The sequence below is a fragment of the Ananas comosus genome, linkage group 11 (assembly GCF_001540865.1).
Source record: "Ananas comosus cultivar F153 linkage group 11, ASM154086v1, whole genome shotgun sequence".
In the NCBI taxonomy this organism is placed as follows: domain Eukaryota; kingdom Viridiplantae; phylum Streptophyta; class Magnoliopsida; order Poales; family Bromeliaceae; genus Ananas; species Ananas comosus.
In genome coordinates this window covers 9623615-9651115 of record NC_033631.1, presented here as the reverse complement: position 1 = coordinate 9651115, position 27501 = coordinate 9623615, and the positions used below count along the sequence as shown (strand labels likewise).

Genomic DNA, 27501 nt, shown 5'->3' with positions numbered 1-27501 from the left:
TTTAAGGATGATAAGTCTTTTTTTTTTTTAAAGAGATAGATAGCACGATATCCGTTTCGTTTATTTATTTAAAATAAACTTAGTTGGAAATGTGAATTAACATAGAATTCGAATTTGGATCTCGAATACCAACATCAAGTCCTTTACCACTTGTTTTAGGGACGGCCGGTAAGGTATATAAAACCATTGAAAGCATTAATATCACTAAGTTATCTATAATAAATTATTTTCCTGTTTTTTTCTTTGTATTCTTTTTTGGCCAAATTACATAAAAAAATCTACTTATTTAAGTTTTTGCAAAATCGGACCATCTTTTTATTTTTAAAATCAGTCCGCTTTTTTATTTTTATTATAATTTGCATAAAAAAAGATCGTCTTCTATTATACAGATTGATACATAGAAAGAGAATTATTTCATTAAAATTATTAACAAAATATCTAATATAAAAAAGGGTCGCCCCACCCCCACCCCTCTCCTTCCCGCTCTCCGCCCGCCCCGCTTTCTTCTGCCACCTACACCCGAAACTTTCTTTTCTTTTCTTTTCTTTTTTTTAAGTAGGTCCCACTGAAACCCTCCCAAACACGAGGGAACTCGGTGGTTCCCAATTTATTATATAAAAAATTATATAGACATAAATATAGATATAGATATAGATCATCACATGTTGCTTCAAAATTAATTTTAGTGGACACATCAAACTACTGGTGATTCTTTGTACCTTTATAAAATGAGAGGTTATAGATTTTTCCACATGCTAATCACCTCTAATTAAAACCCTCCACCCAATCAACGCACAAACGAAAGAGATGGGAAAGAGAGAGAAAGAAAAAAAGAAAAAAAAGAAAAAAAAAGATTTTTTTGATGAGGATTTGATTATATGTCGCAAGAGATCCCTTGAATACGATGAGATGGAAAATGCACAATTAATTTTTTAATTTTATCTATAAATATCTATTTTATCACTGACTTTATTCTGATTAATATTGAATTTAATTTCAAAAAAAAAATAAAAAAACAAAAAAAAATATTTACTGTGACTTTTTGTCATTTTATACATTAGTGTGAAAATTTTTAATAAAATAAATAGAAAAGGAAATAATTACGGTTATGAAATTATTGATTTTCTATCCAACAAACAGAAATAACAAATTATTTTTCACCTAAATTTTAGTTAAAGTAATTTTTACTCTTCATATGAAAATTATTTACGAACAAACAAATAAGTATTACATATAAGAGTCTGATTTTCGGAAGTATAAAAGAGTTAATGTTTTCGACTTTTTTTATTCTTGTATCAACCTTTTGATGATTTCTGGTCCTTAGATTAATATTAATTTTCTTGAAATACCACTAAATCCTATATCTGACTATCATTTCAATCCCATAATTTTTAATTCAGGATAAAAAAGTGAAAACCATCGACTCTTTTATACTTCTGAAAATATAATAGTTCTATATTTTATATATATATGTATATAATGTTAAAGATAAGACCACCATAAAGTGGCCCTTTTAGGGTAATGGAAGCCGACCTCTGGTGCAGATTATCAAAATGTTGAACTCATTTAATAAGTGAATTATATAATCATCCAATCATAATGGATGTGGCCTCGTTGTCTCGGCCAATCTTGCTTCTGCAATGAACTGCTAAATACATTGTACAACTTAAATTTGATCTTATAAATATAAATAAAAACATCATTTGAAAAAAAAAAAAAAAAAAAAACTCCATCTAGTCGCCTCTTAATTGTGCCAAATTTTCCTCCGGGTGCTGTGAATATTTTGAGCCTTTCCTCCTCCTCGCTATCCGCTCGATCTCTTGCCATGTATTTCTTGGACGGAGAAGAGGGAGGTGAAAATGTAGAACTCAAAAATATGAAGAATTCTAAGTGTTTGAAAATGCGGTACCAAGTTTTAGTTTTACACGAGTTCACATGAGAATGAGCCTAACATGTTGTTCTGAACCTATTTGTTGGGACGAAAGTGGATAGAGGTGAAATCGTTTTCAGTCATAAATAATTATTTTTGCTGTTTGTTTCGCTGTAATAAAGATACGGTCGAAAATTGAATTATCCGAAACAGTGTAATTGATTTCGGCTTTTCCCGAACCGAATTAGGTCAATTACGATGAAAAGAGATGAAGCAAAATTAATAAAATAATATAATGAGTAATATTAGTTATATTTAAATATATTTAATTATGCCACTAATTATTCTTTTATTTAGTTTGCATATTTAAAATATAATAATTTTGATTAGTTAAATTTTTAATATTTTTAATTTAGTTTGTAGATTTAAAATATGATAAAAAATAATTAGTTAAGTATTTATATATTTTTTTAATTTATAATTTTATTGTTGTATTACTATAATTTATGTGTAAAAAATAATTTATTTGTTTTAGATTAAGTTTTTTAATTATATAAAAATATAATTATATTATTTTTATTTATTATATTATAATTTATTATTTATTATTTATATATAAATTATAGTTTTATATTATTCACTTATTGTCAAATAAATAGTAGAATTTAAAAAAAAAATTAGAATTAAAAAAAAATTTACTTTCATAGTTACGAAACAAAAAACAGAATAAAATAATTTTCATTGAATTTTATTTCAATTCAAAATTTATTTTAACCTAAAGTTTAATTTTGATGAAACGCCTTTTTTATGACCTCCTCCGCTCCATGTACGGAGGGAAATAATCCCTCGGTGATGTTGAGTTACAAAAACTCTTAAAAAAGGCGCACTACGATAACACCAAATATGTCCTAAATCTAACAGACTTAATCAAAAATATATTAAAAAAAAAAAGAAAAACTTCAAATACTTCTCCTGTGATTTCACACTTCAAGTGGTATAAATCATGTTCAACGGTACCGATCGTCGATTTGGAAACTCCATCATCAAAAACAAATGGGTGGCAACGGAGCTCGTTTGCTATCGATAGTATTCTAGCTCAACTCTATAAAATATATATACATATATAGAGAGAGAGAGTCCGGCTACTATGCTATTAATAGCACGAAACACTTAGTGCTACCAAGTTTTTCGCCGTTAGATCTACCATTTTGATCATTTTCATTTATTAGATCATACTATTCAACCAACCACCCATTCAACCCTAGGGGACCCACATCATCCTAACCGCACGTCTCTTAATCCAATAGCTAAAAACTTGGTAGTAGTATATTAGCCTAATTCTATATATATATATATATATATAGCACCAAGCTATTGGTGCTATTAGGTTTTCGACCATTGGATAAAAAATATATGATTAGGATGATGTGAGCCCCTAGGGTTGAGTGAGTTATTGGTTGAATAGTATAATAAAATAGTCAAAGGGTTAAATCTAATGACGAAAAACTCGGTAGCACCAAGCTCTTGGTGCTATCGATAGTATCCTAGCCGAACTATATATATATATATATATATATATATATATATATATATATATATATATAGAATTATGCTGGAATACTATAATAGTAAAACGCTCTTTTTGCTATCAAGTTTTTAACCCTTGGATGAAAAATTGTAGGGTCAGGATGATATTAGTCGTGTTAGAGTTGAGTGGTCCCGCTAGGGTTGAGTGGTCCCCACTGGGTTATAGTATTTAATCCAATGGCTAGAAATAATGAAAAGAGTTGATCCAAAGGCTAAAAAACTGTAGCAACAATAAAATTTTGCTACTAATAGTAGCCCAGTCAACTCTATATATATTATATATATATATATATATATATAATATATATATATATAATAGAGTAGGGCTAGAATACTTGTAAAAGTCATGGGTGATACTTATGTGTTTTTAGCCCTTGGATGGAGAGATGTGAGGTTGAGATGATGGTGGTAGGTGGTGGTAGGTGGAGTAGTGTTTAATCCAAGGGCTATTAATAATCAAAAAGTAGATCCAATGACTTAAAACCTAATACCACCATGATGGTGATACTTGTAAAAGTATCATAGCTCAACTCTATAATATATATAATATATATAAAATATTTCTCCTTAAATTAATAGTTTTTAATATATTCAGAATATTTCTAGAATTATTATCCTTGCTACTTCAATGTCATATCTGATAAAGGAAATCCAAATTAATGATTGATATCGTTTAGGGCCCGTTTGGTTCGAGTTATGTAATATTACAAAGTATCTCGACATATCCAGGTATCTGATTTTCGGCGTGAGATTACTACTGATACTGCATTAGCGTGTTTGATTTAATGCAGTAATGTAATACTAGATTACAGTGTATTATAGCATTAATACGTTTGGTTCAGTTTATAAAATTTAATAATCCTGACATAAAAGTATAGTTTTTTCCAAAATTGCCTTGTTTTGGTCATTTGAATATTATTTTTTGCGAAAATGATGAATGGAGGAAGGAGATCGTGATGATTATCTGGAGGACGACGCAATAGAAGATGATAGGTGTTCGTGCGAGAGAGAGAAAGAGAAGAGAGAGAGAGAGCGAGAGAAAGCGACGTGCGAAAAGAGGGGGAAGGCGAGAGAGATGAAAATAATGCTGTTAATTAAATTGGATTTTTTGGAGGTAAAATTATCATTTTACTTAATATGTAGTATTAACGGGTTTCAGTAATGCAAGATACCACGACCCCACTCCGTTAATATTTTCGATGTAATCCTGCTCGATTTGTAATGCTACATTACGACTAGATTACATAGCGGATTAACAAAACACAGTTATCCTGACAGATTGCCTGTAATTCCTGCCAGGATAACTCGAACCAAACGCACCTTAGTATGATCTATATATATGAATTGTTTAGATAGTAAATTTTATAATTTAAACGTTATTTTACTTATTGTTAAGTGGTTTTAAAATCAACAAATTTCATCAATAATATATATATATATATATATATATATATATATATATATATATATATATATATATATATATACCCTGTATTTAAATTTATTTAATTAATAAATAAATAACGTTCAAAAATTATAAATTTTTACATTGTGAAATGCAAAATCCACCAGATCGGGAAATTGTTCATTTATTAGGGTTCAAGGCCGTTTCTATTTCAAATTAGGCTTGCTCAAGCTCAAGATTAATTGAATATCAACTTAAGCTTAACAAAAAATTAAAACAGCATTAATTTTGAATCAAGGTTTAAACATTGTTGTACTAGATGAGATTCGGTTTATTTATACTAATGAGTTGGATTAGTACATTTTATATCTTATATGAGTGTGACCGAGTTGTTAAATATGAGCGTTGAATAAAAAAATAAATATGAGAAAACAAAGAAAGTAATAAATGATTGCAGACTTAATGATCAAAAAGTTGGCATGTTGGTCTTATATAGATTATGTTAGTAATATAAGTCTATTCAGTCTTTTTGATGTATAAATACTTTATCTTCTCCAATAAAAGTTAAAGTTAAAGTTTTAGTGTAATTGTGTTAAACTATTTAATAAACATAAAATTTTATTTTTAAACGAATAGATACATAGTTAGTCATTATTCATATCATTATAGTCTTTTCTTTGACTTAAGGATCAAATGTGTTCTAGAATATCCGATCATAAAAATTTTAATAACATATTATAAAATTTGAAGTATTACTAATTCTTTAATGAAATATGAAATACGAGCAAGTGAGAGATTTTTAAAATTTTATAAATATGATCCAATTAATTATATTCAATTTTAGATTTAATATAAATAAAATCAATTTATAAACTTATGAATTGGGAATCTGAGGATTCCTGGTCCGCCACGTGGCGGCGGGCGCGAGAGGCGCGAGAGCGGGGCGAGCGGGCGGCGCGGGCGCGAGCAGGCCGTGGGTGCGGGCGGCACACGAGCGGGTGGGCTTCCCTGGCTCGACACGTGGCGGCGGGTGCGAGGGGCGCGAGCCGACAAAAGAAGAAGCTACAGTGCAAAAGGCGGGGCTCACTTCCCCTTTTTGCACGCGCGCCTGAGGGAGAGAGAGAGCAGTGGACCTCTCTCTCCCTCTTTGAGATTATATATATATAGAGAGTGAGGTTACTATCTTTCTGGAAGCACGGAGGCTTCCGTACTTTCACGTCGTTTTTCATGTTGTGACTTTCGAATCGTCGATCGGCTCCTTTAAACTTGATCTATAGTATTTGAAGTACCTAGAAAATAAATTATGCGATTTTTCGATATTATTTGCTTATTGAACGAAGGGGTTCAAAATCAACGGCTGAAAATAAAAATCTTACAAAACTTAATAATATGACATTAAAATTTTAGATCAAAGATACTGATCTTATTTTATATAGTATAAAGAATTTTCTATCAAAATTTCACGTGATTTAGATATTTCTACGCCATTAAACTTGCAAACGGGTCACTATGGCCATTAAAATTATTGATTTTGAACCCTTTCGATCACTAGGCAAATGATATTGAAAAATTATAAAATTTATTTTCTAGATACTTCAAATACTCTATATCAAGTTTAACGGAGCCGATCGACGATTCGAAAGTCGCAACATAAAAAACGATATGGAAGTACGGAAGGCTCCGTGCTTCCAAAAGCATAATAGCCTCACTCTCTCTCTCTCTATATATATATATAATTTAAATATTTTATTTATAAATATATAATAATTTATTTTGAGAATCAATAAAGATAATATTTTTACTTTAATTAATTTTTTTTTTTTTATTTGTAAGTTCTACACAAATAATAAAAAAAAAATATTATTATTTTTTAATATTACAATGAACTTTTTATTTATTTAATAAATTTATTTATTTTAGACCACTCCTATCTCTCTTTTTTGATTTTTTTTCTTTTCTAACCCTCTTATTTTAGAGTGTTATTGACCACATACAAAAAATAAATTTTAATTAAAATTAAAATTAAATTAAAATTTATTATTAATGATTTTGAATGTGTTGCTTAGCTTTATTATTTAGTTAATTATATTTATGTAATATTGTAATTAAATATATTTTTTAAAAACTTAATTGTATTCTTTTTTATAAAAATAGATTATTTATATCTAAATAATTATAAAATTAAAATTAATATTCAATACATACAATCTAAAATATTAAAAAATTAGGCATAAATAATTATATATTTTAAAATTTTATTATAATTAAAACACAAACTTATGAATTTACAATCTGAATCCAAACGGGTGTTAAGATCAGCATTATTATTATAATAAAAAATTGCATATCTGATACAATTAATCGCATGTGAAAATATATCTAAATTTTTTTTATTTAATTAATTAAAATATATTATTATTTATTTTATAAAAAATATATTTAATTACTTATTAATTATTTATAAAGAAGATAAATGAATCCGTTGCGTAGTACGGTTTCCTTAACTAATTTTAAATTTCTAATAGATACTTGTTATGATATATTTTATTCTTTTTTATCTATTTAAATTAAATAGAATGCTGATTAAAGAAAGTTTCTTTTGAACTCTATATATAAAATAATTGTCCTCAATTTTTTTTTAAAAAAAAGGAAAAATAAAAAATCGATAAATCCAACCATTACAGGAGAAATTGACCCTTCGTTGCATGCCATGGCCCAACGCATATATATTCCCTTCCCTCGTCATCATCCACAGTAAAATTCGAGAGTAGCATACGCCCCACGCCATTGTCGTGGTAAAAAGTGGTAAAAAGTAATTTTGTTTTTCACTCTTTTCGTTTTTTTTTTTTTTTAAAAGTTTGTTTACTCCCCGGAAATGACCCATCATCATCCTCTTCGGTCTCCCCCGCATCCTCCCTCCTCCTCCTCCCAACCCCAACCCCAACACCAACCCTACACCTACCTCCACCTCCTCGTCTCCCCCTTCCCCTTCCCCTCCCCCATGGGGGAGCAAACCCTAACCCTAACCCAAACCCCAACCCCCCACCCCTCCTCCTCCGCCCCCAATCCCCCGTCCCCTTCCCGCAAGGATCCCTCCGATCCCACCCCGGCTTCCTCCGCCGCCCCCACCGCGAAGATCCCCTTCCGCCCGAGGAAGATCCGCAAGGTCTCCGGCGAATCCGACGGCGATCCGAGCTCCTCGTCGTCGTCTGCCAGGGCGGCGCTCCGCGCGGCGGCGCGGCCCCTCTCTGCCGACGGGGAGGTGGCGGCGGCGATCCGGCACCTCCGCGCGGCGGACCCGCTCCTCGCCCCCGTGATCGACGTCCACGAACCCCCGATCTTCGAGCGGTTCCACCCCCCCTTCCACTGCCTCGTCCGCAGCATCCTCTACCAGCAGCTCGCCTACAAGGCCGCCGCCTCCATCTACGCCCGCTTCCTCTCCCTCTGCGGCGGCGAGGCCGGCGTGCTCCCAGACGCCGTCCTCGCCCTCACCCCGCACCAGCTCCGCCAGATCGGCATCTCCGCCCGCAAGGCCAGCTACCTCCACGACCTCGCCCGCAAGTACCACTCCGGCATCCTCTCCGACGCCGCCATCGTCGCCATGGACGACAAGTCCCTCTTCTCCATGCTCACCATGGTCAACGGCATCGGCGCATGGTCCGTCCACATGTTCATGATCTTCTCCCTCCACCGCCCCGACGTCCTCCCCGTCGGCGACCTCGGCGTGCGCAAGGGCGTGCAGATCCTCTACGGGCTCAACGAGGTGCCGCGCCCCTCGCAGATGGAGCAGTACTGCGACAAGTGGCGGCCCTACCGCTCCGTCGGCGCCTGGTACATGTGGCGCCTCGTCGATAATAAGGGCCCCCCGAATTTACTCCCGCCCACCGGTGGAGTGCTCGCCATTGCCGGATCCGGAGACGGACTCGGAGCGATCGGGCCGCAGCAGCAGCACCAGCAACAGCAGCAGCACCAACATGCGCAGCTTATTGATCCTATTCAGATGCTTCCCACTCTCAGGTGAAGGCTTGTACTATTTAATTAGTTATTTTTCCTGTGAGTGATGCTTTGTTGAGATGGTCTTGATTATTCAATAGTTTGTCTGCGAATTGGCTGAACTGCTGTCCTGTTTCCTCTTCGTCATGTGTCATTATTTAAATGCGAGATTGTAATGCTTATGAACTGGCGAAATGAATGGTATAGTGGTGTTTCGTCAATTGTTGCTATCATGCACAGCTAGACCAGTTGTTCTCTTGGGAATTTTTATGGAACTATGGTCTTCATAAAACATTGCTATGGGTAAATGAAAACTATTGATCAACAATCTTGCAACAACTCTCCAATGTGGTTGTTGTGGTCTATTTCGATTAATTAGTCTTTTTTTTCCCAGTATTTATAGATTGTTGATCACTTATGTATGGTGAAAATTTTGTCAGTGTCTAGCTAAGTCTGTATTGCTTAAATTTTACTCGATCAGTAAGTTTGTTTAGATTTAGTAGTGAGCCTTATTTTCAACAATTGTTAAGATTTTTGGTTGAATATGTATGCAGTTTTTTTAGGCAGGATAGGAGAGTGCAATAAAAGAATAAATTAAGGTCATGGAATTCATTTCATGTATTAACTGAATTTTGATGATTACCCTTTGCGCATCTATCTCTTTTCTTGTTGTTTCTTCTCCGTAATTTCCCTCGCTATTTGTTGTTTCCTTTTCCCTTCATTTATATATCTGATCCAAGCATAATATCAGATTTGTAATGCAAAATATTATAGCCGGTTTACTGGCCGGAAGTGTGAGGTGGGCCTCGCATCGCCGGGTTGTTGGTCAATTCAATTTGGCTCAAACAGAGTTGTAGCTCAAGTTGTTTATATTTTCTTCCTATCCAAGGATTTTTTGGCGTATATTTCTCAGTGTACAAGGTAGATTGATTTTTTCAACTCCTAATTGTACTACATTAGCAGCCGTTTGTTCAGTTTTCTCAATAAAAATATCCGGTGGGATTCCTTTCCTGAAAAGGAATTAACAGGGGCTGGAGTGGCTTCCAAGCAAAAATCTTTTAGCAGGAAAAAGGGTTTCTACAGGATTTATTTTCTATTAGAAGAATCATATGTGGGGAAAATTGATCTTAGACCATAAATCATAAGGCTTGGCCTCTTCCATCAAAAGGCGTACTCTGATATATTTTGTTGCATGAAGGTGCTTTCATGTTGTGGACCTGTACCTCTCTCCTTTTTACTTGTTCTTGGATTGCATCTTCATCACCCTCTCTCCTCTTTCTTCTTCTGTTACTACTATAGTTTGCTGAAATGTAATATTTCTTGTGGAATTTTCTGCGGTTTAACTTTGCACATCTCCCTTCCTTTTAAAAGTGACTAACTTAGTGCTGGAATTTGTTTCTGCAGTAAATATTTTTTCAATTATAAAGATGATTTGTATTATTTTTTTGCACTAGAATTTCAATAAACTCCTAATAACACTGCCATTTTCACTTTGGCCCCCAAAATATCCAAACTCCCCTGAAAATATTGTTAAGTGATCCTTGGAAATCACTCTTCGAGTCCTTCCAGAATCATTGTCTTAAAATCCTGTTATGTCTTGTACTTTAGAGTTATGTAAATTTGATCATCTGCAACTTAGTGATTCATTGAATTGAATGGAACATTTGGTCTTGGACTTTTCTTCTTCCCCTGATATGTTGTTGTCATGCGCCTTTTTCTTCTTATATGAAGGAAACTCTGCTGCCATAGACAGTCAGTATTGACTGCCCCGATATTTCTGACCAGTTAATTTTGTCAATTGAATCCTTTCTTACTTCTCTCCTTTGAGTTAAATGGAAACAATTCCATATTAAGCTGAACACAATTATACTTATTCTGCCAATTGTTGTCTTCAGTACTGAAGTTACACTAACGATTGATTTGTCATCACTACATTTTGTAGCTTTATATCTCAAGTGTTTGTTTGATGTTCCTCTATATGTTTCTTACTAAACAAGGTCTCATGGTTGTGAAGCTGTTACTGATAGTTTAACGAAAACCTATAGCTCTATTTTTCAGGCCTATGGATCGTGGATTTCATGTCTAATTCTTAAATTAAGGTTTGATTATTGATATTACTCTTACCTGTTCATTCTCTATTCAATTTTCTATTGGGGCATTCTTAGGTTATTTTGGCAAATTCATACTTTCTATGCTCTTTATATACGGTTTTCAAATTGATTATGTGGAAATTCTCTCTATTTTTAGGTCTGCAGTATTTGTCTCCTTCAAGAATTAAAACTGATGTACTCTCAGATGTCCGGTCAGGTTTGGGTAATGAACTGTATTAGGTTAAAATCCTGGATATGGATGTGAATATAGATAGGATAAGATATCATATGCAATTCATAAGAGCTGGACCCTTTTATTGGATCAGATTTGGACTAGATTCACAGATTAGCCGGGCCTTTAATAAGTCTGATTCTTATTATTTGTCGCATTATAATTCATATATTTAGTTTTCTGCTAGCTTACTCAAAGATTGTTTAGACATTGCCATAGTATAAACTGGAAGTGCTCCTCAAATAAGCTTATTCCTTTCTTTCAATTCCTTCGTTGTTTCCTTTTGTCCTCACCTATATATATATAGAGAGAGAGAGAGAGAGAGAGAGAGAGAGTGTTCAACTAGGATATTATCAGTAGTAGATGAATAGTATTTACTACTACTTTCTAGCCTTTGGATGAATGCTAGTACAACAATCAAATAGTAAAACCAAGGCATCCAAAGGCTTAAAAAGTGGTAGCAAAAGCTGTTCCTCAATTTTATTATATATATATATATATATATATATATATTTGCAAGATTGTTGATCAATAGTTTTCATTTACCCATAGCAATGTTTTATGAAGACCATAGTTCATAAAAATCCCAAGAGAACAACTGTTAGCTGTGCATGATAGCAACAATTGACGAAAAGCCACTATACATTCATTTCGCCAGTTCAAGCATTACAATCTCGCATTTAAATAATGACACATGACGAAGAGAAACAGACAGCAGTTCAGCCAATTCGCAGACAAACTATTGAATAATCAAGACCATCTCAACAAAGCATCACTCACAGGAAAATAACTAATTAAATAGTACAAGCCTTCACTGAGAGTGGGAAGCATCTGAATAGGTCAATAAGCTGCGCATGTTGGTTGCGGCTGCTGTTGCTGGTTGCTGCTGCGGCCGATCGCTCCGAGTCCGTCTCCGGATCGGCAATGGCGAGCACTCCACGCGTGGGCGGGAGTAAATTCGGGGGGCCCTTATTATCGACGAGGCGCCACAATGTACCAGGCGCCGACGAGCGGTAGGGCCGCCACTTGTCGCAGTACTGCTCCATCGCGAGGGGCGCGGACCTCGTGAGCCCGTAGAGGATCTGCACGCCCTTTGCGCACGCCGAGGTCGCCGACGGGGAGACGTCGGGCGGTGGAGGGAGAAGATCATGAACATGCTCATGGACGGACCATGCGCCGATGCGTTTGACCATGGTGAGCATGGAGAAGAGGGACTTGTGTCCATGGCGACGATGGCGGCGTCGGAGAGGATGCCGGAGTGGTACTTGCGGGCGAGGTCGTGGAGGTAGCTGCCTTGCGGGCGGAGATGCCGATCTGGCGGAGCTGGTGCGGGGTGAGGGCGAGGACGGCGTCTGGGAGCACGCCGGCCTCGCTCGCCGCAGAGGGAAGGAAGCGGGCGTAGATGGAGGCGGCGGCCTTGTAGGCGAGCTGCTGGTAGAGGATGCTGGCGGACGAGGCGTGGAAGGGGGGTGGAACCGCTCGAAGATCGGGGTTCGTGGACGTCGATCACGGGGGCGAGGAGCGGGTCCGCCGCGCGAGGTGCCGATCGCCGCCGCCACCTCCCGTCGGCAGAGAGGGGCCGCGCCGCCGCGCGGAGCGCCGCCCTGGCAGACCGACGACGAGGAGCTCGGATCGCCGTCGATTCGCCGGAGACCTTGCGGATCTTCCTCGGCGGAAGGGGATCTTCGCGGTGGGGGCGGGAGAAGCCGGGTGGGATCGGAGGGATCCTTGCGGAAGGGACGGGGATTGGGGCGGAGGAAGGAGGGTGGGGGTTGGGGTTTGGGTTAGGGTTAGGGTTTGCTCCCCCATGGGGGAGGGGAAGGGAAGGGGAGACGAGGATGTGAGGTAGGTGTAGGGTTGGTGTTGGGTTGGGTTGGGAGGAGGAGGAGGGAGGATGCGGGGGAGACCGAAGAGGATGATGATGGGTCATTTCCGGGGAGTAACAAACTTTTAAAAAAAAAAAAAAACGAAAAGAGTGAAAAACAAATTCTTTTTACCACTTTGTAGCCACGACAATTGCGTGGGGGCGTATCTACTTCTCGAATTTTAACTGTTGGATGATGACGAGGAAGGTAATATATATGCGTTGGGCCATGGCTGCAACGAAGGGTAATTCTCCTGTAATGGTTGGATTTATCGATTTTTTATTTTCTTTTTTTAAAAAAATTGAGGACAATTATTTTAATATAGAGTTCAAAAGAAAACTTTCGTTAAATCAGCATTCTATTAATGTTATAATAGAATAAAAAGAATAAAATATATGCATACAAGTATCTATTTAGAAATTTTAAAATTTATTAAGGAAACCTACTACGCAACGATTTCAGTTTATCTTCTTTAAATAATATTAATAAGTAATAAATTATTTTTTATAAAATTAAATAATATAGATATTTTTAATTAATTAAATAAAATAAAATTTCGTATATTTCATCTGCCATTATTGTGTATCGATATGCAATTTTTATTATAATTAATAATGCTGATCTTAACACCCGTTTGGATTCAATTGTATTCATAAGTTTGTGTTTTGAATTGATACATAAAATTTTAAAATATATAATATTTATGCCTAATTTTGTTAATATTTTACATTGTTTATGAATATAATTTTTAATTTTTAATTATTTTAGATATAAATAATGCTATTTTTATTAAAATAAGACTACAAATTAGTTTTTAAAAAATATATTTCAATTACAATAATACATAAATATAATTAATAAATAATAAAGCTAAGCAACCATTCCAAAAACATTAATAATAAATTTTAATTAATTTTAATTTTAATTAAAATTTATTTTTTGTATGTGGCCAATAACACTCTAAAATAAGAAGGGTTAGAAAAGAAAAAAAATCAAAAAAAGAGAGATAGGAGTGGTCTAAATAAATAAATTTATTTAAATAAATAAAAAGTTCTTATTGTAATATTAAAAATAATATATATTTTTTATTATTATTTTGTAGAATTACAAATAAAAAAAAAATTAATTAAAGTAAAATATTATCTTTATTGATTCTCAAAAAATATATATATTATAAATGAAATATTTAAATTATTATATATATATAGAGAGAGGAGGCTAGTGAGGGCTGATTATGCTTTTGGAAGCACGGAGCTCTCGCGTACTTCATATCGTTTTTTTGTTGCGACTTTGGAATCGTCGATCGGCTCCGTTAAACTTTGATATCACGAGGTATTTGAAGTAATTCACGAAAATTAAATTTTCTTAATTTTTCAATATCATTTGCCTAATGATCGAAGGGTCAAAACAATATGTTAATGGCCATAGTGACCCGTTTGCAAGTTAATGGGTAGAATAGACTAACCATTCACGGTGAAATTTTGATAGAGAAGATAACTCTTTATACTATATAAAATAAGATCAGTATCTTTGGATCTAAACATTTTAATGTCATAATTATTAAGTTTTGTAAAAGGGTTTTTTATCTTTCAGCCGTGATGTATTGACCCTTCGTTCAATAACAATAATATCGAAAAATCGCATAATTTATTTCTAGGTACTTCAATACTACTAGATCAATTTAAGGAGCGATCGACGATTCGAAAGTCACAGACATGAAAACGACGTGAAAGTACGGAAGCCTCCGTGTTCCAGAAAGATAGTAACCTACTCTCTATATTATATATAATGCTCAAAGAGGAGAGAGAGGTGCCCGCTTCTCTTCTCTCAGGGCCGCGTGCAAGAAGGGAAGTGAGCCCCGACTTTTGCACTGGTACTCTTCTTATTTTTTTTCGGCGTTTTTTTTTTTTTAGATCCGCCCCGTCGCTCGCGCCCACCCGCGCCTGCACCGCTGTGTGCCCACCGCGTCGTGTGCCCGCCGCAACCCACGGCCTGCTTCGCTGAGCCCTGGCGCCGCCGCCTCGACGCCCCGCTCTCCGCCTCTCGCGCCGCACGCCACGTGGCCGGCCAGAATCCTCAGATTCCATCATGTTTATAATTGATTTTATTTAATATTAAATCTAAATTGAATATAATTATAATTGGATCATATTTATAAAATTTTAAAAATCTCTCACTTGCGTATTTCATATTTCATTAAGAGAATTATATTCTTCAAATTTTATATATATCGTTATTAAAATTTTTATGATCGGATATTCTAGAACAAACTATTTGATCCTTAAGTCAAGAAAAGACTATAATGATATGATAAGACAACTATGTATCTATTCGTTTCAAAAAATAAAATTTTATGTTTATTACAATAGTTTAAAATTCACATTCACTAAAACTTTAACTTTAACTTTTATTGAAAGATAAAGTATTTATATCATCAAAAAACTGAATGACTTATATACATAACAGTATAATCTATATAAGACCAACAGCCACTTTTTGTCATTGTCTGCAATCATTTACTCTCTTTCTTGTTTCTCATTTTATTTTTTATTTCAACGGCTCATATTTAACATCGCGGTCACAACTCATATAAGATATAAATCTGTACTAATCCAACTCATTAAGTAATAAATAAACGAATCTCATCTAGTAGCAAAATGTGATACCTTGATTCAAAATTAATGCTGTTTTAATTTTTGTTAAGCTTAAGTTGATATTCAATTAATCTTGAGCTTGAGCAAGCTAATTGAAATAGAAACGGCCTTGAACCCTAAAAATGAACAATTTCCGATCTGGTGGATTTTGCATTTCATCAATGTTAAAATTTTAAATTTTTGAACGTTTATTTATTTATTAATTAAATAAATTTAAATACAGGTATTATTATATATATAATATATATATATATATATATATTTATATATATATATAGTATATATATTTTGATGAATTTGTTGATTTTAAAACACTAACAATAAGTAAAATAACGTTTTAAAATTTATATAAATTACTATCTAAACAATCTAATACTATAGATCATACGAAGGTGGTTCTGTTCGAGTTATCCTGGAGATTAAGGCAATCCTGTCAGGATAACTGTGTTTGGTTAAATCCGATGTAATGCTAGTCGTTAATGTACATTACAAATCGAGCAGACTTACATCGAATATTAACGGGAGTGGGGTCGGTATCTTGCATTACTGAAACCCGTATGACACATATTAAATAAAATGATATTTTACCTTCAAAAAATTCCCAGAATTTAATTAACAGCATTATTTTCATCTCTCTCGCCTTCCCCCTCTCTTTCGCACGTCGCTTTCTCTCGCGTCTCTCTCTCTCTCTCTTTCTCTTTCTTCGCAACGAACACCTATCATCGTTCTATTGCGTCGTCCGCTCCCAGATAAATCCATGACGATCTCCTTCCCCCATCCATCATTTTTCGCAAAAATAATATTCAAATGACCAAAACAAGGCAAATTTGGAAAAAACTATACTTTTTAGTCACATTAATTAAATTTTATAACTGAACCAAACGTATTAATGCCATAAATCACTGTAATCTAGTATTTCATTACTGGCATTAAATCCAACCACGCTATGCAAGTATCAAGTAGTTAATCTCATCGCCGAAAATCTCAAAATACCTGGATATGTTCGAATACTTTGTAATATTACATACTCGAACCAACGGGCCCCTAAAACGATATCAATCATTATATTTGGATTCTCTTATCAGATATGAAATTGAAGTACAAGGGATAATCAATTCTAGAAGATATTCTGATATATACTACTAAAACTATTAATTTAGGAGAAATATTTTATATATATATAGAGTTGAGTTAGGATACTTTTACAAGTATTACCCTCATAGTGCTATTAGGTTTTTAGCCATTGGATCTACTTCTTAATTACTAATAGCCCTTGGATCAAATACTATTCCACCTACCACCACCTACCACTATCATCTCAACCTCACATCTCTCCATTCAAGGGCTAAAAACACTAAAGCACCACCCAGGTGATACTTGTAAAAGTATTCTAGCTCCACTCTATATATATATATATATATATATATATATATATCTATCTGGCTGTTTTTAATTGCTATATCTATTGCACTTGCCTGTGTAATTGCATCATCAAACCATCAAACGCCTTGGTGTTTTATATATTGTGTGCGCATCAACCTGGTCTGTTTGACTGGTGATTTTTTCTCTCAATAAGAACAATAAAATCCACAAGAAGCTTGTTCCTCTTGGTTGAGTTTGTTCTTGCATTCATCTACTTCAAAAGGGATGGTTTTTTTGGCCAGAATATTTCATTCCGCTGAAACCTTGTTATTTTCAGTTATTTCGGAATAATTTGAGATAAATTATTTCACCCTTTTTGGTGGAATAGTATTATTTTATAAGGTTTAATTTCAAGCTTTATTAAAATTAGAAATTGCAATANGGATTTTTTCCAACTATTTCTCTCGACGCACTTTGATCAATTTGACTAAAGTCCGATATAACCTACCGAGGTTTCGGTATATTACATATATAGAACTAGGCTACTATACTGTTAATAGCACCAAGTAATTGGTGCTATTAGGTTTTCAGCCCTTGGATAAAGGGATGTGCGGTTAGAATGATAGTGGTCCCCTAGGGTTGAGTAGGTGGTTGGTTGAATAGTATGATCTAATAAGTGAAAATCGTCAAAGGGGTAGATCTAACGGCGGAAAACTTGGTAGCACCAACCGCGTGATGCTATTGATAGCGTAGTAGCCAGACTCTCTATAGATATGTGTCTGTGTGTGTATATATATATATGAATTGAGCTAGAATACTTTTAGAAGCACCAATCCTTTGGGGCTTTTAGATTTCTAGTCCTTGGATCTATTTCTTGATTACTAATAGCCCTTGGATTAAACACTATTCTACCTACCACTATCATCCCAACCTTACATCTCTCCATCCAATGCCTAAAAACTCAAAAGAATCACCCTCTTGGTGTTTTTGAGAGTATTCTAGCTCAACTATATATATATATATATATAGTCCGGCTACTATACTATTATGAGTACGATCGCCCTCGTACTCATAAGTTGTTTTCTCGATAATAGAGTCGAATCGACGATTTACACCGTTAAACGTTATCTAGAGCATTTGAAAAATCTAGAAATCAAATTTCATAATTTTTCGACATCATTTACCTTACGATCAAAAGCTCACAAAATTGACAATTTTTAACGATCGGTATAGAATACTTGCTAGTTTAACGGTGCAAAAGAATCCGAATAAGTTAAATTTTTGATAGAAAATTCTATTCACTATCTAGATAAAGATCAATAACTCCGATCTTAAATTGAAGAATCTGATCATCTTTTTAAGACATTGTTCAATTTTGACCGTTCATTTTATGTCCGCTTGATGGACTTTATTATGATTTCGAAAAATTACGAAATTTATTTTCTAGAAGTTTTAAATACTTTAAATCATATTTAACGGAGTGGATCGTCGATTCGGAAGCTCCATCATCGAAAATAACTTATGAGTACGAAGGGCCCAATACTCATAATAGTATAAAAGCCCCTCTCTCTCTCTCTCTCTCTCTATATATATATAAAATAAATTGTACATAAATATTATAATAAATTATTTCTATTCAATTTAAGTTTAAGTAGAATTTGAAAAAACAATTATTTTTTATAACAAATTATCTCTAACTTTTTTCATCATTCTTTACTATTCCATAAAATTAATCAAACATAATTTTAGTTATTTTTAAAAATAGCAGCATTACAAATTAAACACAATCTTATTTTTCTTTCTTTCATACTATTATGGAATTATCAGCTATTTTAGGAATAAATTTTTTTTTTTCCCAATGTTCATTATCTCCGAACCAAACGGCACTTTAGAATCTAAGCTATGTTATTTAAAATTTTATGGGGTTTACAAATTACAGGCCTACGGACATATAATTAAAAAATATTTGGACAATATTCTGCTAAATCAAAATTTATGACTGTGAGTGCCAATAATTCAAATTTAAAACAATAAGCATTTCTGATAGGGCCTTTAAATATTATATTTTTGTTCAACCTTACAATTGAGCGAACTTATCTGTGTTTATGGAGGAACTAGTAACCCCAGTTTTGCTTCTGTAGCCAATTTTATGGATCAGTTTTATCGAAGTAGACAAATAAAAAAAATTTGAGAGTTTTACTACACTAAAAAATTCAAAATGAAGTTTTTGAGTTTCAAAAGTAAAATCTCTGGGCAGCTGCTGAAAACTTTTAAACTTTTGATGTAAAAACAATAATTGCGTTATTTTCAAAATAATTTTAGGTAATCCATAAGAATATGCCTTCATTATTCTGATTTATATTAATTAATTACATATCCTACATACATATTTCATCATTGTTTCATATACTTTGTCATTTCGTTTTGTAACCGCCATTGGGATCTCGGTATCATCGATAGAGCTAAACTGAAAGGATTTAAGGATCTTGGAACAAATTAGTCTCAATCAATCTAATTATCCAAAGAGAGTGTGGGATATTCGCGAGCGAATATCCAATGCGCTCTCGTCCTTCTCCACACCGATATTTTCTATGTTACGTACACACCATTCACTTGTCGCCTCATCTCTCCATACCCGCCTACGTAATTAAGTTGACAATTGTTTATACGCTCCTGTAAAATAGAAGGTTTGTATGAAAATTATCTTTATAAAATTTTACTATTCCAAAAGTATTATGATATTTCATCTCTATTTTAATCTGGATTGAGACGTAATTTGGCTTTAACTCAGAAATAATTTAACAACCATCAATAGTGAGGGTAGATTTGAATCACGAAAAAAGTATATATATATATATATATATAAGGATATTTTTGAAGCAAAAACTTTTTAGAAATAAATAATATATTTCTTAATTTTTGAGAGATATGTAAGCAATTATTTCTTATCTTTAATTGGCTAACAAAAAAAATTATTAAATTCAATAGCTCCATTAGCTATTCATAGTTATTGGATTTGGGTATTAGTTATTTTACAAAAAATTGACCAAATCACTGCCGATTTTAGTAAGATCTTAATAACAATTGACTAATACCATTTAATTGAGAAAATTTAAAATTAATCTAATATTTAAATAAGAAAACCAAAAAAAAAAATCGGAGGGCCCTTCAGAAATTTCCTTATAGTTGAATGGGTCTCCATATATACATTTTTACCATACTCATTGCTTATATAAATACCAACCCATGCACTTTAAAAACTACCACACACTTAAAACCACACACTTTCTCTCTCTCTCTCTCTCTCTCTCTCTCTCTCTCTCTCTCTCTCTCTCTCTATATGTATTAAAAGAATTAGAAAATCATGTCATATGAAAATTACGATCCGTGTTACCCCGACCAGCAGGTGGTCGACCGCTACCTCCCGATGTGGGCCGGGCTGCCGGCTTTCCGGTCGAAGCCGGCCTTCGTGTGGGCCACCGACACTCCCACCGGAATCTCGTCGGCGCAAACAACCTACTCCCAGCTCGACGCATCCGTCCGCCGCATCGCCGACGGCCTACTCGGTTCTCTCCGCCGCGGCGACGCCGTCCTCGTCCTCTGCTCCCCGGGCCTCCTCCTCGTCCAGCTAATCTTCGCGTGCCAGCGCGCCGGTCTCGTCGCCATCCCGATCGTCCCCCCCGATGCTCGCTCATTCGCACCGCAAAAACAAGGCCCGCCGCACTTCCACCTCTTCCGCGCTATCTCGCAGACGAATCCGAAGGCCGCCGTCGCCGACGCGCGCTACAAATTGGCGGCCGCGAGCCGCCGCCGCGTCGACCGGCCTTCGTCGACGTCGAATTCGAACACTCGAGGATATATCGGCTGCGGGCCAGACGACGCGTACTTGATCCAGTACACGTCCGGCGCCACCGCGATACCGAAGCCCGTGGTGGTGACCGCGGGGGCGGCGGCGCACAACGTGCGGGCGGCGAGGAGGGCCTACGGCCTGCAGCCGAGCAGCGTTATTGTGTCGTGGCTGCCGCAGTACCACGACTGCGGCCTCATGTTCCTGCTCCTCACCGTCGTCGCCGGAGCCACGTGCGTGCTCACCTCACCGCAGTCGTTCCTGCAACGCCCGCGCATTTGGCTCGAAATGATCGCCGAGTTCGCGGCTACGTGCACGCCGGTCCCGTCCTTCGCCCTCCCTCTCGTTTTAAAGAGGGGCCGCATCGGCCATGGGGAGACGCCCCTTAGCCTGTGGAGCCTCAAAAACCTTATTCTGATCAATGAGCCTATATATAAATCCGCCGTCGATGAGTTCGTTGCCGAGTTCAAGCCCGCGGGGCTCAACCCTTCGGTGATCTCTCCGTCCTACGGGCTCGCCGAAAACTGCACCTTTGTATCCACCTCATGGCATTCTAGTAATGGCAGCACGAATACTAATAATACTAGTAATTGGTATGAGTATTTGCCGTCGCACAAAAGGCTCTTGCCCTCGGCGCGGCTATCTCCTGCATCGCCACCGGAATCGTCAGATGCAGCGGAAGAAGAAGATATCACAATAATGATAGTGAACGAAAACACCTGCGAGCCTGCGGAGGACGGCATCGAGGGAGAGATATGGGTCTCCTCGGCGAGCAACGCGTCGGGCTACCTCGGCCACCCGTTTTTAACCCGCGAGGCGTTCCGTGGGCGGCTTAAAGGGACCGCAGGGAGGTTCTTCGTGCGCACCGGAGATCGCGGCGTGGTCCTAGGACAGGAGAGGTACTGTAAAACAACCATTTATCTCTAAAAGCTCGTAACTTTATGCAATTACGAAATTTTAATATTTTCCACGCAACAGATATCTCTACGTGCTCGGCCGCACTACGGATGTCATCGAACTCGACAACGGGCGAAGCTCGGTCCACCCGCATTACATCGAGACCGCGGCGTACGAAAGCTGCCGCGATCGCCTCCGCGGCGGCTGCATCGCCGCCTTCGGATTATCCACGGCGCGGGAATTGATCAGGAGCGTTGTAGTGGTGGTGGCCGAGCTGGTAGATGAAAGGAGAAGAGGAGGAGGGAGTGTAGTGAGTACTGTTTACAGGAGTGTATGTGAGGGGATAAGAGAGGGAGTGATGAAGCAAGAGGGGGTGGAAGTGGGGTGGGTGGTGTTGGTGGAGAGTGGAAGTGTTCCGAAAACGACTTCGGGGAAGTTGAGGAGGTGGAGGGCGAAGGAGAAGCTGTTGAGTGGGGAGTTTGAAGTGGTGTTTGAGGCAAAATATGATGAGAAATTAATGGTGTTTGAGCATAAAGTTGAGGAGGAGAGTGAAGTGAGGAGTACTGGGAAAAATCATAAATTATCTAATTTGTTATCTTTTCTTTGAAATTACTATTTTGTGAGGAGTGTGTTAATTTATAGGAATGCTTGCTTATAATGTTTGTGTAATTCTTATGTACTACAGTTTTGTGATTTAAAAAAATGTTTAAGTCTATAATTAATCAAAGGGTGAGTGCAATCTCAATCCAATGGTTTAGACAACTCTTTTTTGATTTTTAATATTTAGAAAATAATAAGACTACGATGCATAAACATCTTACTTATTTGAGAAATTTATAATAGCGGATACATAAAGAGTATAATTAAATATTTAGAAACACATATATATTTCGTTCCACCTTTGAATCATTGTTTAGAAATATAATAAATCACATTATACATGAAATGTATTATCTGAACAAATTATGCATGGCAATTTTATAAGAAGCTAAAATTAAAATCCTATCGTGCGATGACAAGGAAAAATTCTTATAATGCACAAACTATTAGTAAATAATTTGTTGTTACATCTGAACAAGTCCTAAAGTTATTTTCTTGCTGTAATATAAATGATATTATTAGAATGTACATTATTCTAAAAAATCATAATTATTCCTCAATATATCTAGTTTTGACATGATACACACAAGCCAAAAGTGAACAGTGTGTGTGTGTATACAATATACAATTAATTAGGTGCATTCACAGCAAGTAGATGTGGCATTACGTTCTCAATAGATTTGGTAGAACGATATATTTTTTTTTCCAATTTCAAATTTAAAAAATATGATAATATTGTAGAGAAAGAGCTCACATTTTAAAAAGGCATTAGTTAATTAATGACTAATTAATGGGACTTGTATAGTCTCTTGAGAAAACCTAGCAAAGAGGAGATCAAGGGAAGTCAGAGTCAGAATTAAGAACATATTTGGTTTGAAGAATTTGAAACTTGAAATAGAAATCGGAATAATTTATTTTTATTTTGAAAAGAAGGCAAATAGAAATTGGAATTTTTTATTTATGTTTTGAAAAGAATGTAACATGCTACTAGTTTCGTTCATTTTTTAAAAATAAATTTAGCTGAAAGTATAAAGTAACTACGCTTCGAACTTAAAAGCTCGAATACCAAATATTAAGCCCCTTGTTACTTGCATTGGAGACGATCGGTGCTCATTCATATTGGTAGTGTTTGGTTTGATAGATTGATATTATTATTTCCACTTAGTCCTTATTTTTTTTGTTGTTCGAATTCCCATTTTAACTATTTATTTTCTCATTGTCTTTTGAGTTGGTAATCAAATAAATCTGTTAATTAAACCAATGTCCACAATAACATTGAAATAACATGATTGTAATTGAGTATGGTAGGAATTTTGGTGTTTTGGTCCAATTTATGTTACTTGATCCAACCTAATTGGGACTTATGTCTAAGCCTATTCGGGCTAGCTTATCCACTCACTGGTCTTATCAATTTTTAAAAAAACAAAAATTCAAAAGAAGTTTAATTATCAACTTTTGGATAATTAAACTAACTAAAAATGGTGCACATGTAGTATTTTTTCTTTTAAAAAATAACTAGTGATATGTAATAGACATTGTGAATTAAAAAGTTTATCCGAATACTAAAAAAATGATTATTATTTGAGGGAGTGGTATCTTACTTTATTAATTCTTTTTGGGTTTAAATTTGAGGGTGGTAGGTGCAACTCACTGATCTGAATCCTTTAGGTTTAGGGTTTAAGTTTTAGGGTTTTAATCTTACAATTTGATTAATCGAAAGTGTTACGACAAACGCACAAACGGAAACGAAATGACGAACACAAAAACAATCAAACCACAAGCAGAAAAATAAAGAGACACAGATTTACGTGGAAAACCCTTTGTAGGGAAAAACCACGGGCGAGGGAGGAGAGTTCTTCACTATGGAACGAAAAGGGAATACAAAGTTTTTCAGGTTACAACCAACCACGATCACACGCCTCTAGGGCATAAACGATAAACGAAAAGAAAAAACTCATAACGGGTTTCGGATCCGATCCGTACNCGCACCGCGAAGCTGTCGGCGAGTCGTAAACCCAAACCTGAATCGATAGTAGATTTCGAGTCACATCTAACAGAAAGGATCAAGTTGTGAAAACTTTCTTATTATTTTTTTAGTAGAAAATTAAAATTCTTTTGGCTATAGAATTAGGGGGTTATAAAAATTACAACCTCTTAAGATCGTAGACTTAGCATTTCTCAATCTGAATCTATAAATAAAGGACTAGTCGAATAATTATTATTTCGATTACTGAGTAAATTAGCAGGAGCATAATCCCCGCTTGGATGGTTCTTTTTTTTTTAGAGAGAAAGATAGTATTCTATTCGCTTCGTTCATTTTTTAGAAATAAACTTAGCTGAAAATGTGAAGCACATAGACTATGAACTTGTAACCTCGGGTAAGCTTTTTTGCCACTTGCGCTAAAGACATCGGTCAATTCCCTTTGGATGTTTTAAAATGTGGGAAAGTACTAGTTGTGTTAAGAAAATTTTTGAGATTGATGGACCAACAAGCATTAAAGTAGTCCAAGCATTAAAACAAAAAAAGAAAAAAAGAAGAAGATAGTGAAAGCTACATTTGGTACACAGTTTTTTCTTTTTTAAGTAAAAGTTACCGTATTATCTATTTTATTTATTTTTTAATAAATAAATTTAACTAAAAACGTGAACAACCTATTTTCTAACTTGAAAATTAAAGCCTCGTATATCAACCATCAATATTTTTTTTTTTGTCAATTGCATCATAGACGGTTGGTGGCGCGCGAAAGACTTCATTCATAAAACTCTTAAGCTTTATCCCTCAAAATTTAAATATAAATATATGAAAAGTTGTGACTCATATTATAGACATTACATAGTTATGAAAATCAACCGAATAACAAAATCTTTATTCTTTTTTTTTTTCTGGGAAATAAATAGTATGTTATCCGCTTCATTTATTTTATTTAGTATTAAACTTAGCTGAAAATGTGAATCAATTAGAATTCGAACTCGGAACCTCGGATATCAACTACCAAATCTTTTGCCACTTGCGATTGGGACAGTCGGTCAAAATCTCTATTCTTATCTCGCAATTTATACCTCTCAATCTATAATTTCTTATTTACAAATTGTTTTTAAAAAATTGGTTGAATAGTTGAATCGAAGCATTAATTAAGGCCAAAAAAATCCGATTCTACTTATAATAATAATAATGAAATACTATAAAAAAATACAAAATTTTTTCCCCTAGAACAACAAACACTACCCCCACTGTACATGTGCGTGACAATATATAATAGGGTCATCCTTTCAAATTACATTAAGATGGGTCGGGCCAATATTTCAAGATCCAAAATAATTTTGAATCAACTTGGCCCAACTCGTTTTTTCTAATACGTTACTACATGTATGTATAAATTTGATCATATGATAAGTTACATAATGCATGAAAATAACTAATATTAATTTGTTATGTCTAAATATTAGTGCTAAATAAAGGTTAAACCAGTAGAATAACGTACAGCCAATTGGGATAACTAATTTTATATGGTGTTATGTTGTTTTCGGAAAAAATAAAAAAATAAAAAAATGAATAAAATTGGCACCACATGCTTAATATTTAAAAACAACATTATGAAATGCTTAGAAGTAATTTTCTATTATCAATGGACATAAATTCCTACACATAAAATTGTAGAGAAAAAAAAGAAATCGTTTAAAATTTCAAATTTTATGGGGTTTATTATCTCAGAATCGGAGGACGAACGACTCTTCCTTCTCCTGCTCTATTTTTTTGGACAGTTAAAATAAATATGTAATATATAAATATTTATTATAATTTACCGTTTCATTTGAAAAGAATCAAAGTTGAAGCAAAATTTTGACAGATTAGATGGATCAAGAAATGAATTTCTCGTCTTGGTCCCATTTTTTAGCAGGATGAATTATTTTTTCTCTTATTTTTGATCTTTACTTATTCTTATCATCTGAACATAATCGGGTCGGAGCTCCACCAATCCGGATCCATTTAGTGGCAAGCTGGGTTGCTATTTTCTTGCACGTAAGTTGTTGGAAATCGCGTTCGTGGCTTTCGTTCAGCCACGTGTACTTTGAACATCGGATCTTGGTCAAACCCCCTTCCCCTTCTGGATCGTACGGTACACTACACAGAGCGAATTTGAGGCCCCGATGGGCCCCACGTGTAAACAATCGCAATATTAATTAACTTTTAATTAACGCGTGATTAAGAATGCGGCTTTTGCATAAATTAATTAATTATTGGCGTTAGTTGAGGGGATGCTGCTGTGTGATTTGATCCCATATGCTTATTTTAAATACTTATTTAGTGTCATTATCGGTAACAACAACTCTATCCCAGTGTTGATAATAATTAATTAATAATTTGATTGGTTTTTTTAATGACAAAACCGCTCAATCCGGAGGATTATTAATTATGATGGAGGAATTTAATATTAGGAGAAAAAAATTGGCGAATAGGATCAAACAAGGTGCTTTGTGCACCAAGTTCGTGCAAATTATCATCTATAATGATCAATATGGATTATCTTATAATGATTAGTATCAACCGTACTTAAGAAAATATTTTAGGATAATCGTAGTAACGCTTAATGAGACAGGTGTGTTTACAGGGGACAATGCTACAAGTGTGGCACGTGTCGGGGCGCACAATTCATTAATATTAGTACAAAATTGGTGAATACAAATAAGGTGCTTTTGCATATATACATAACTCGTGCGAATTAATTAATCAGCATGGATTATCTATAATTAATGATTAGTACCAGCAGTACTTAAGGAGATTTTTATTAAGACAGGTGTCATTAGGGGGGACGATGCTATAGATGTGGCACGTGTGGAGGAAGCCTTATCCATTATCTAATTTTTTATTAAATTATCAAAGCAATGCTTAATTATAAAGGTGGAGATTGAGTAGAGTATGAGTGCATGTATTAGTTGATAAAGAAAAAAAAAAATCCTGGATATTGTATGATACATACATCTGAGGGTCGTCTCATTTTTGCATGATCATGAGTAATAAAAAAATAATTAAAAAGACTAATTTAAGGATGATGAGTACTTAGGGTTTGAATGAAAACTCACTGGCCAATAATTATAAT

At 35.1% G+C, this 27501-nt stretch overlaps 2 protein-coding genes, 1 long non-coding RNA gene and 1 pseudogene across 3 annotated transcripts; 3 read left to right on the top strand and 1 right to left on the bottom strand.

The window, feature by feature from the left end:
• On the top strand, positions 7723-9194 carry LOC109717842 (probable DNA-3-methyladenine glycosylase 2). The gene has a single exon (XM_020243783.1). It carries the CDS (start codon positions 7738-7740, stop codon positions 8881-8883), a length of 1146 nt encoding a protein of 381 aa, XP_020099372.1. The 5' UTR covers positions 7723-7737; the 3' UTR covers positions 8884-9194.
• LOC109717843 lies at positions 10069-11445 on the top strand. The gene is made up of 2 exons (XR_002218321.1): positions 10069-10954; positions 11103-11445. It is a non-coding gene; the product is annotated as an uncharacterized LOC109717843 (long non-coding RNA).
• On the bottom strand, positions 11972-13107 carry LOC109717149 (annotated as a pseudogene).
• On the top strand, positions 20243-22473 carry LOC109717716 (long-chain-fatty-acid--AMP ligase FadD26-like). Its single transcript, XM_020243594.1, has 2 exons — positions 20243-21804; positions 21884-22473. Exons 1-2 carry the CDS (start codon positions 20423-20425, stop codon positions 22407-22409), a joined length of 1908 nt encoding a protein of 635 aa, XP_020099183.1. The 5' UTR covers positions 20243-20422; the 3' UTR covers positions 22410-22473.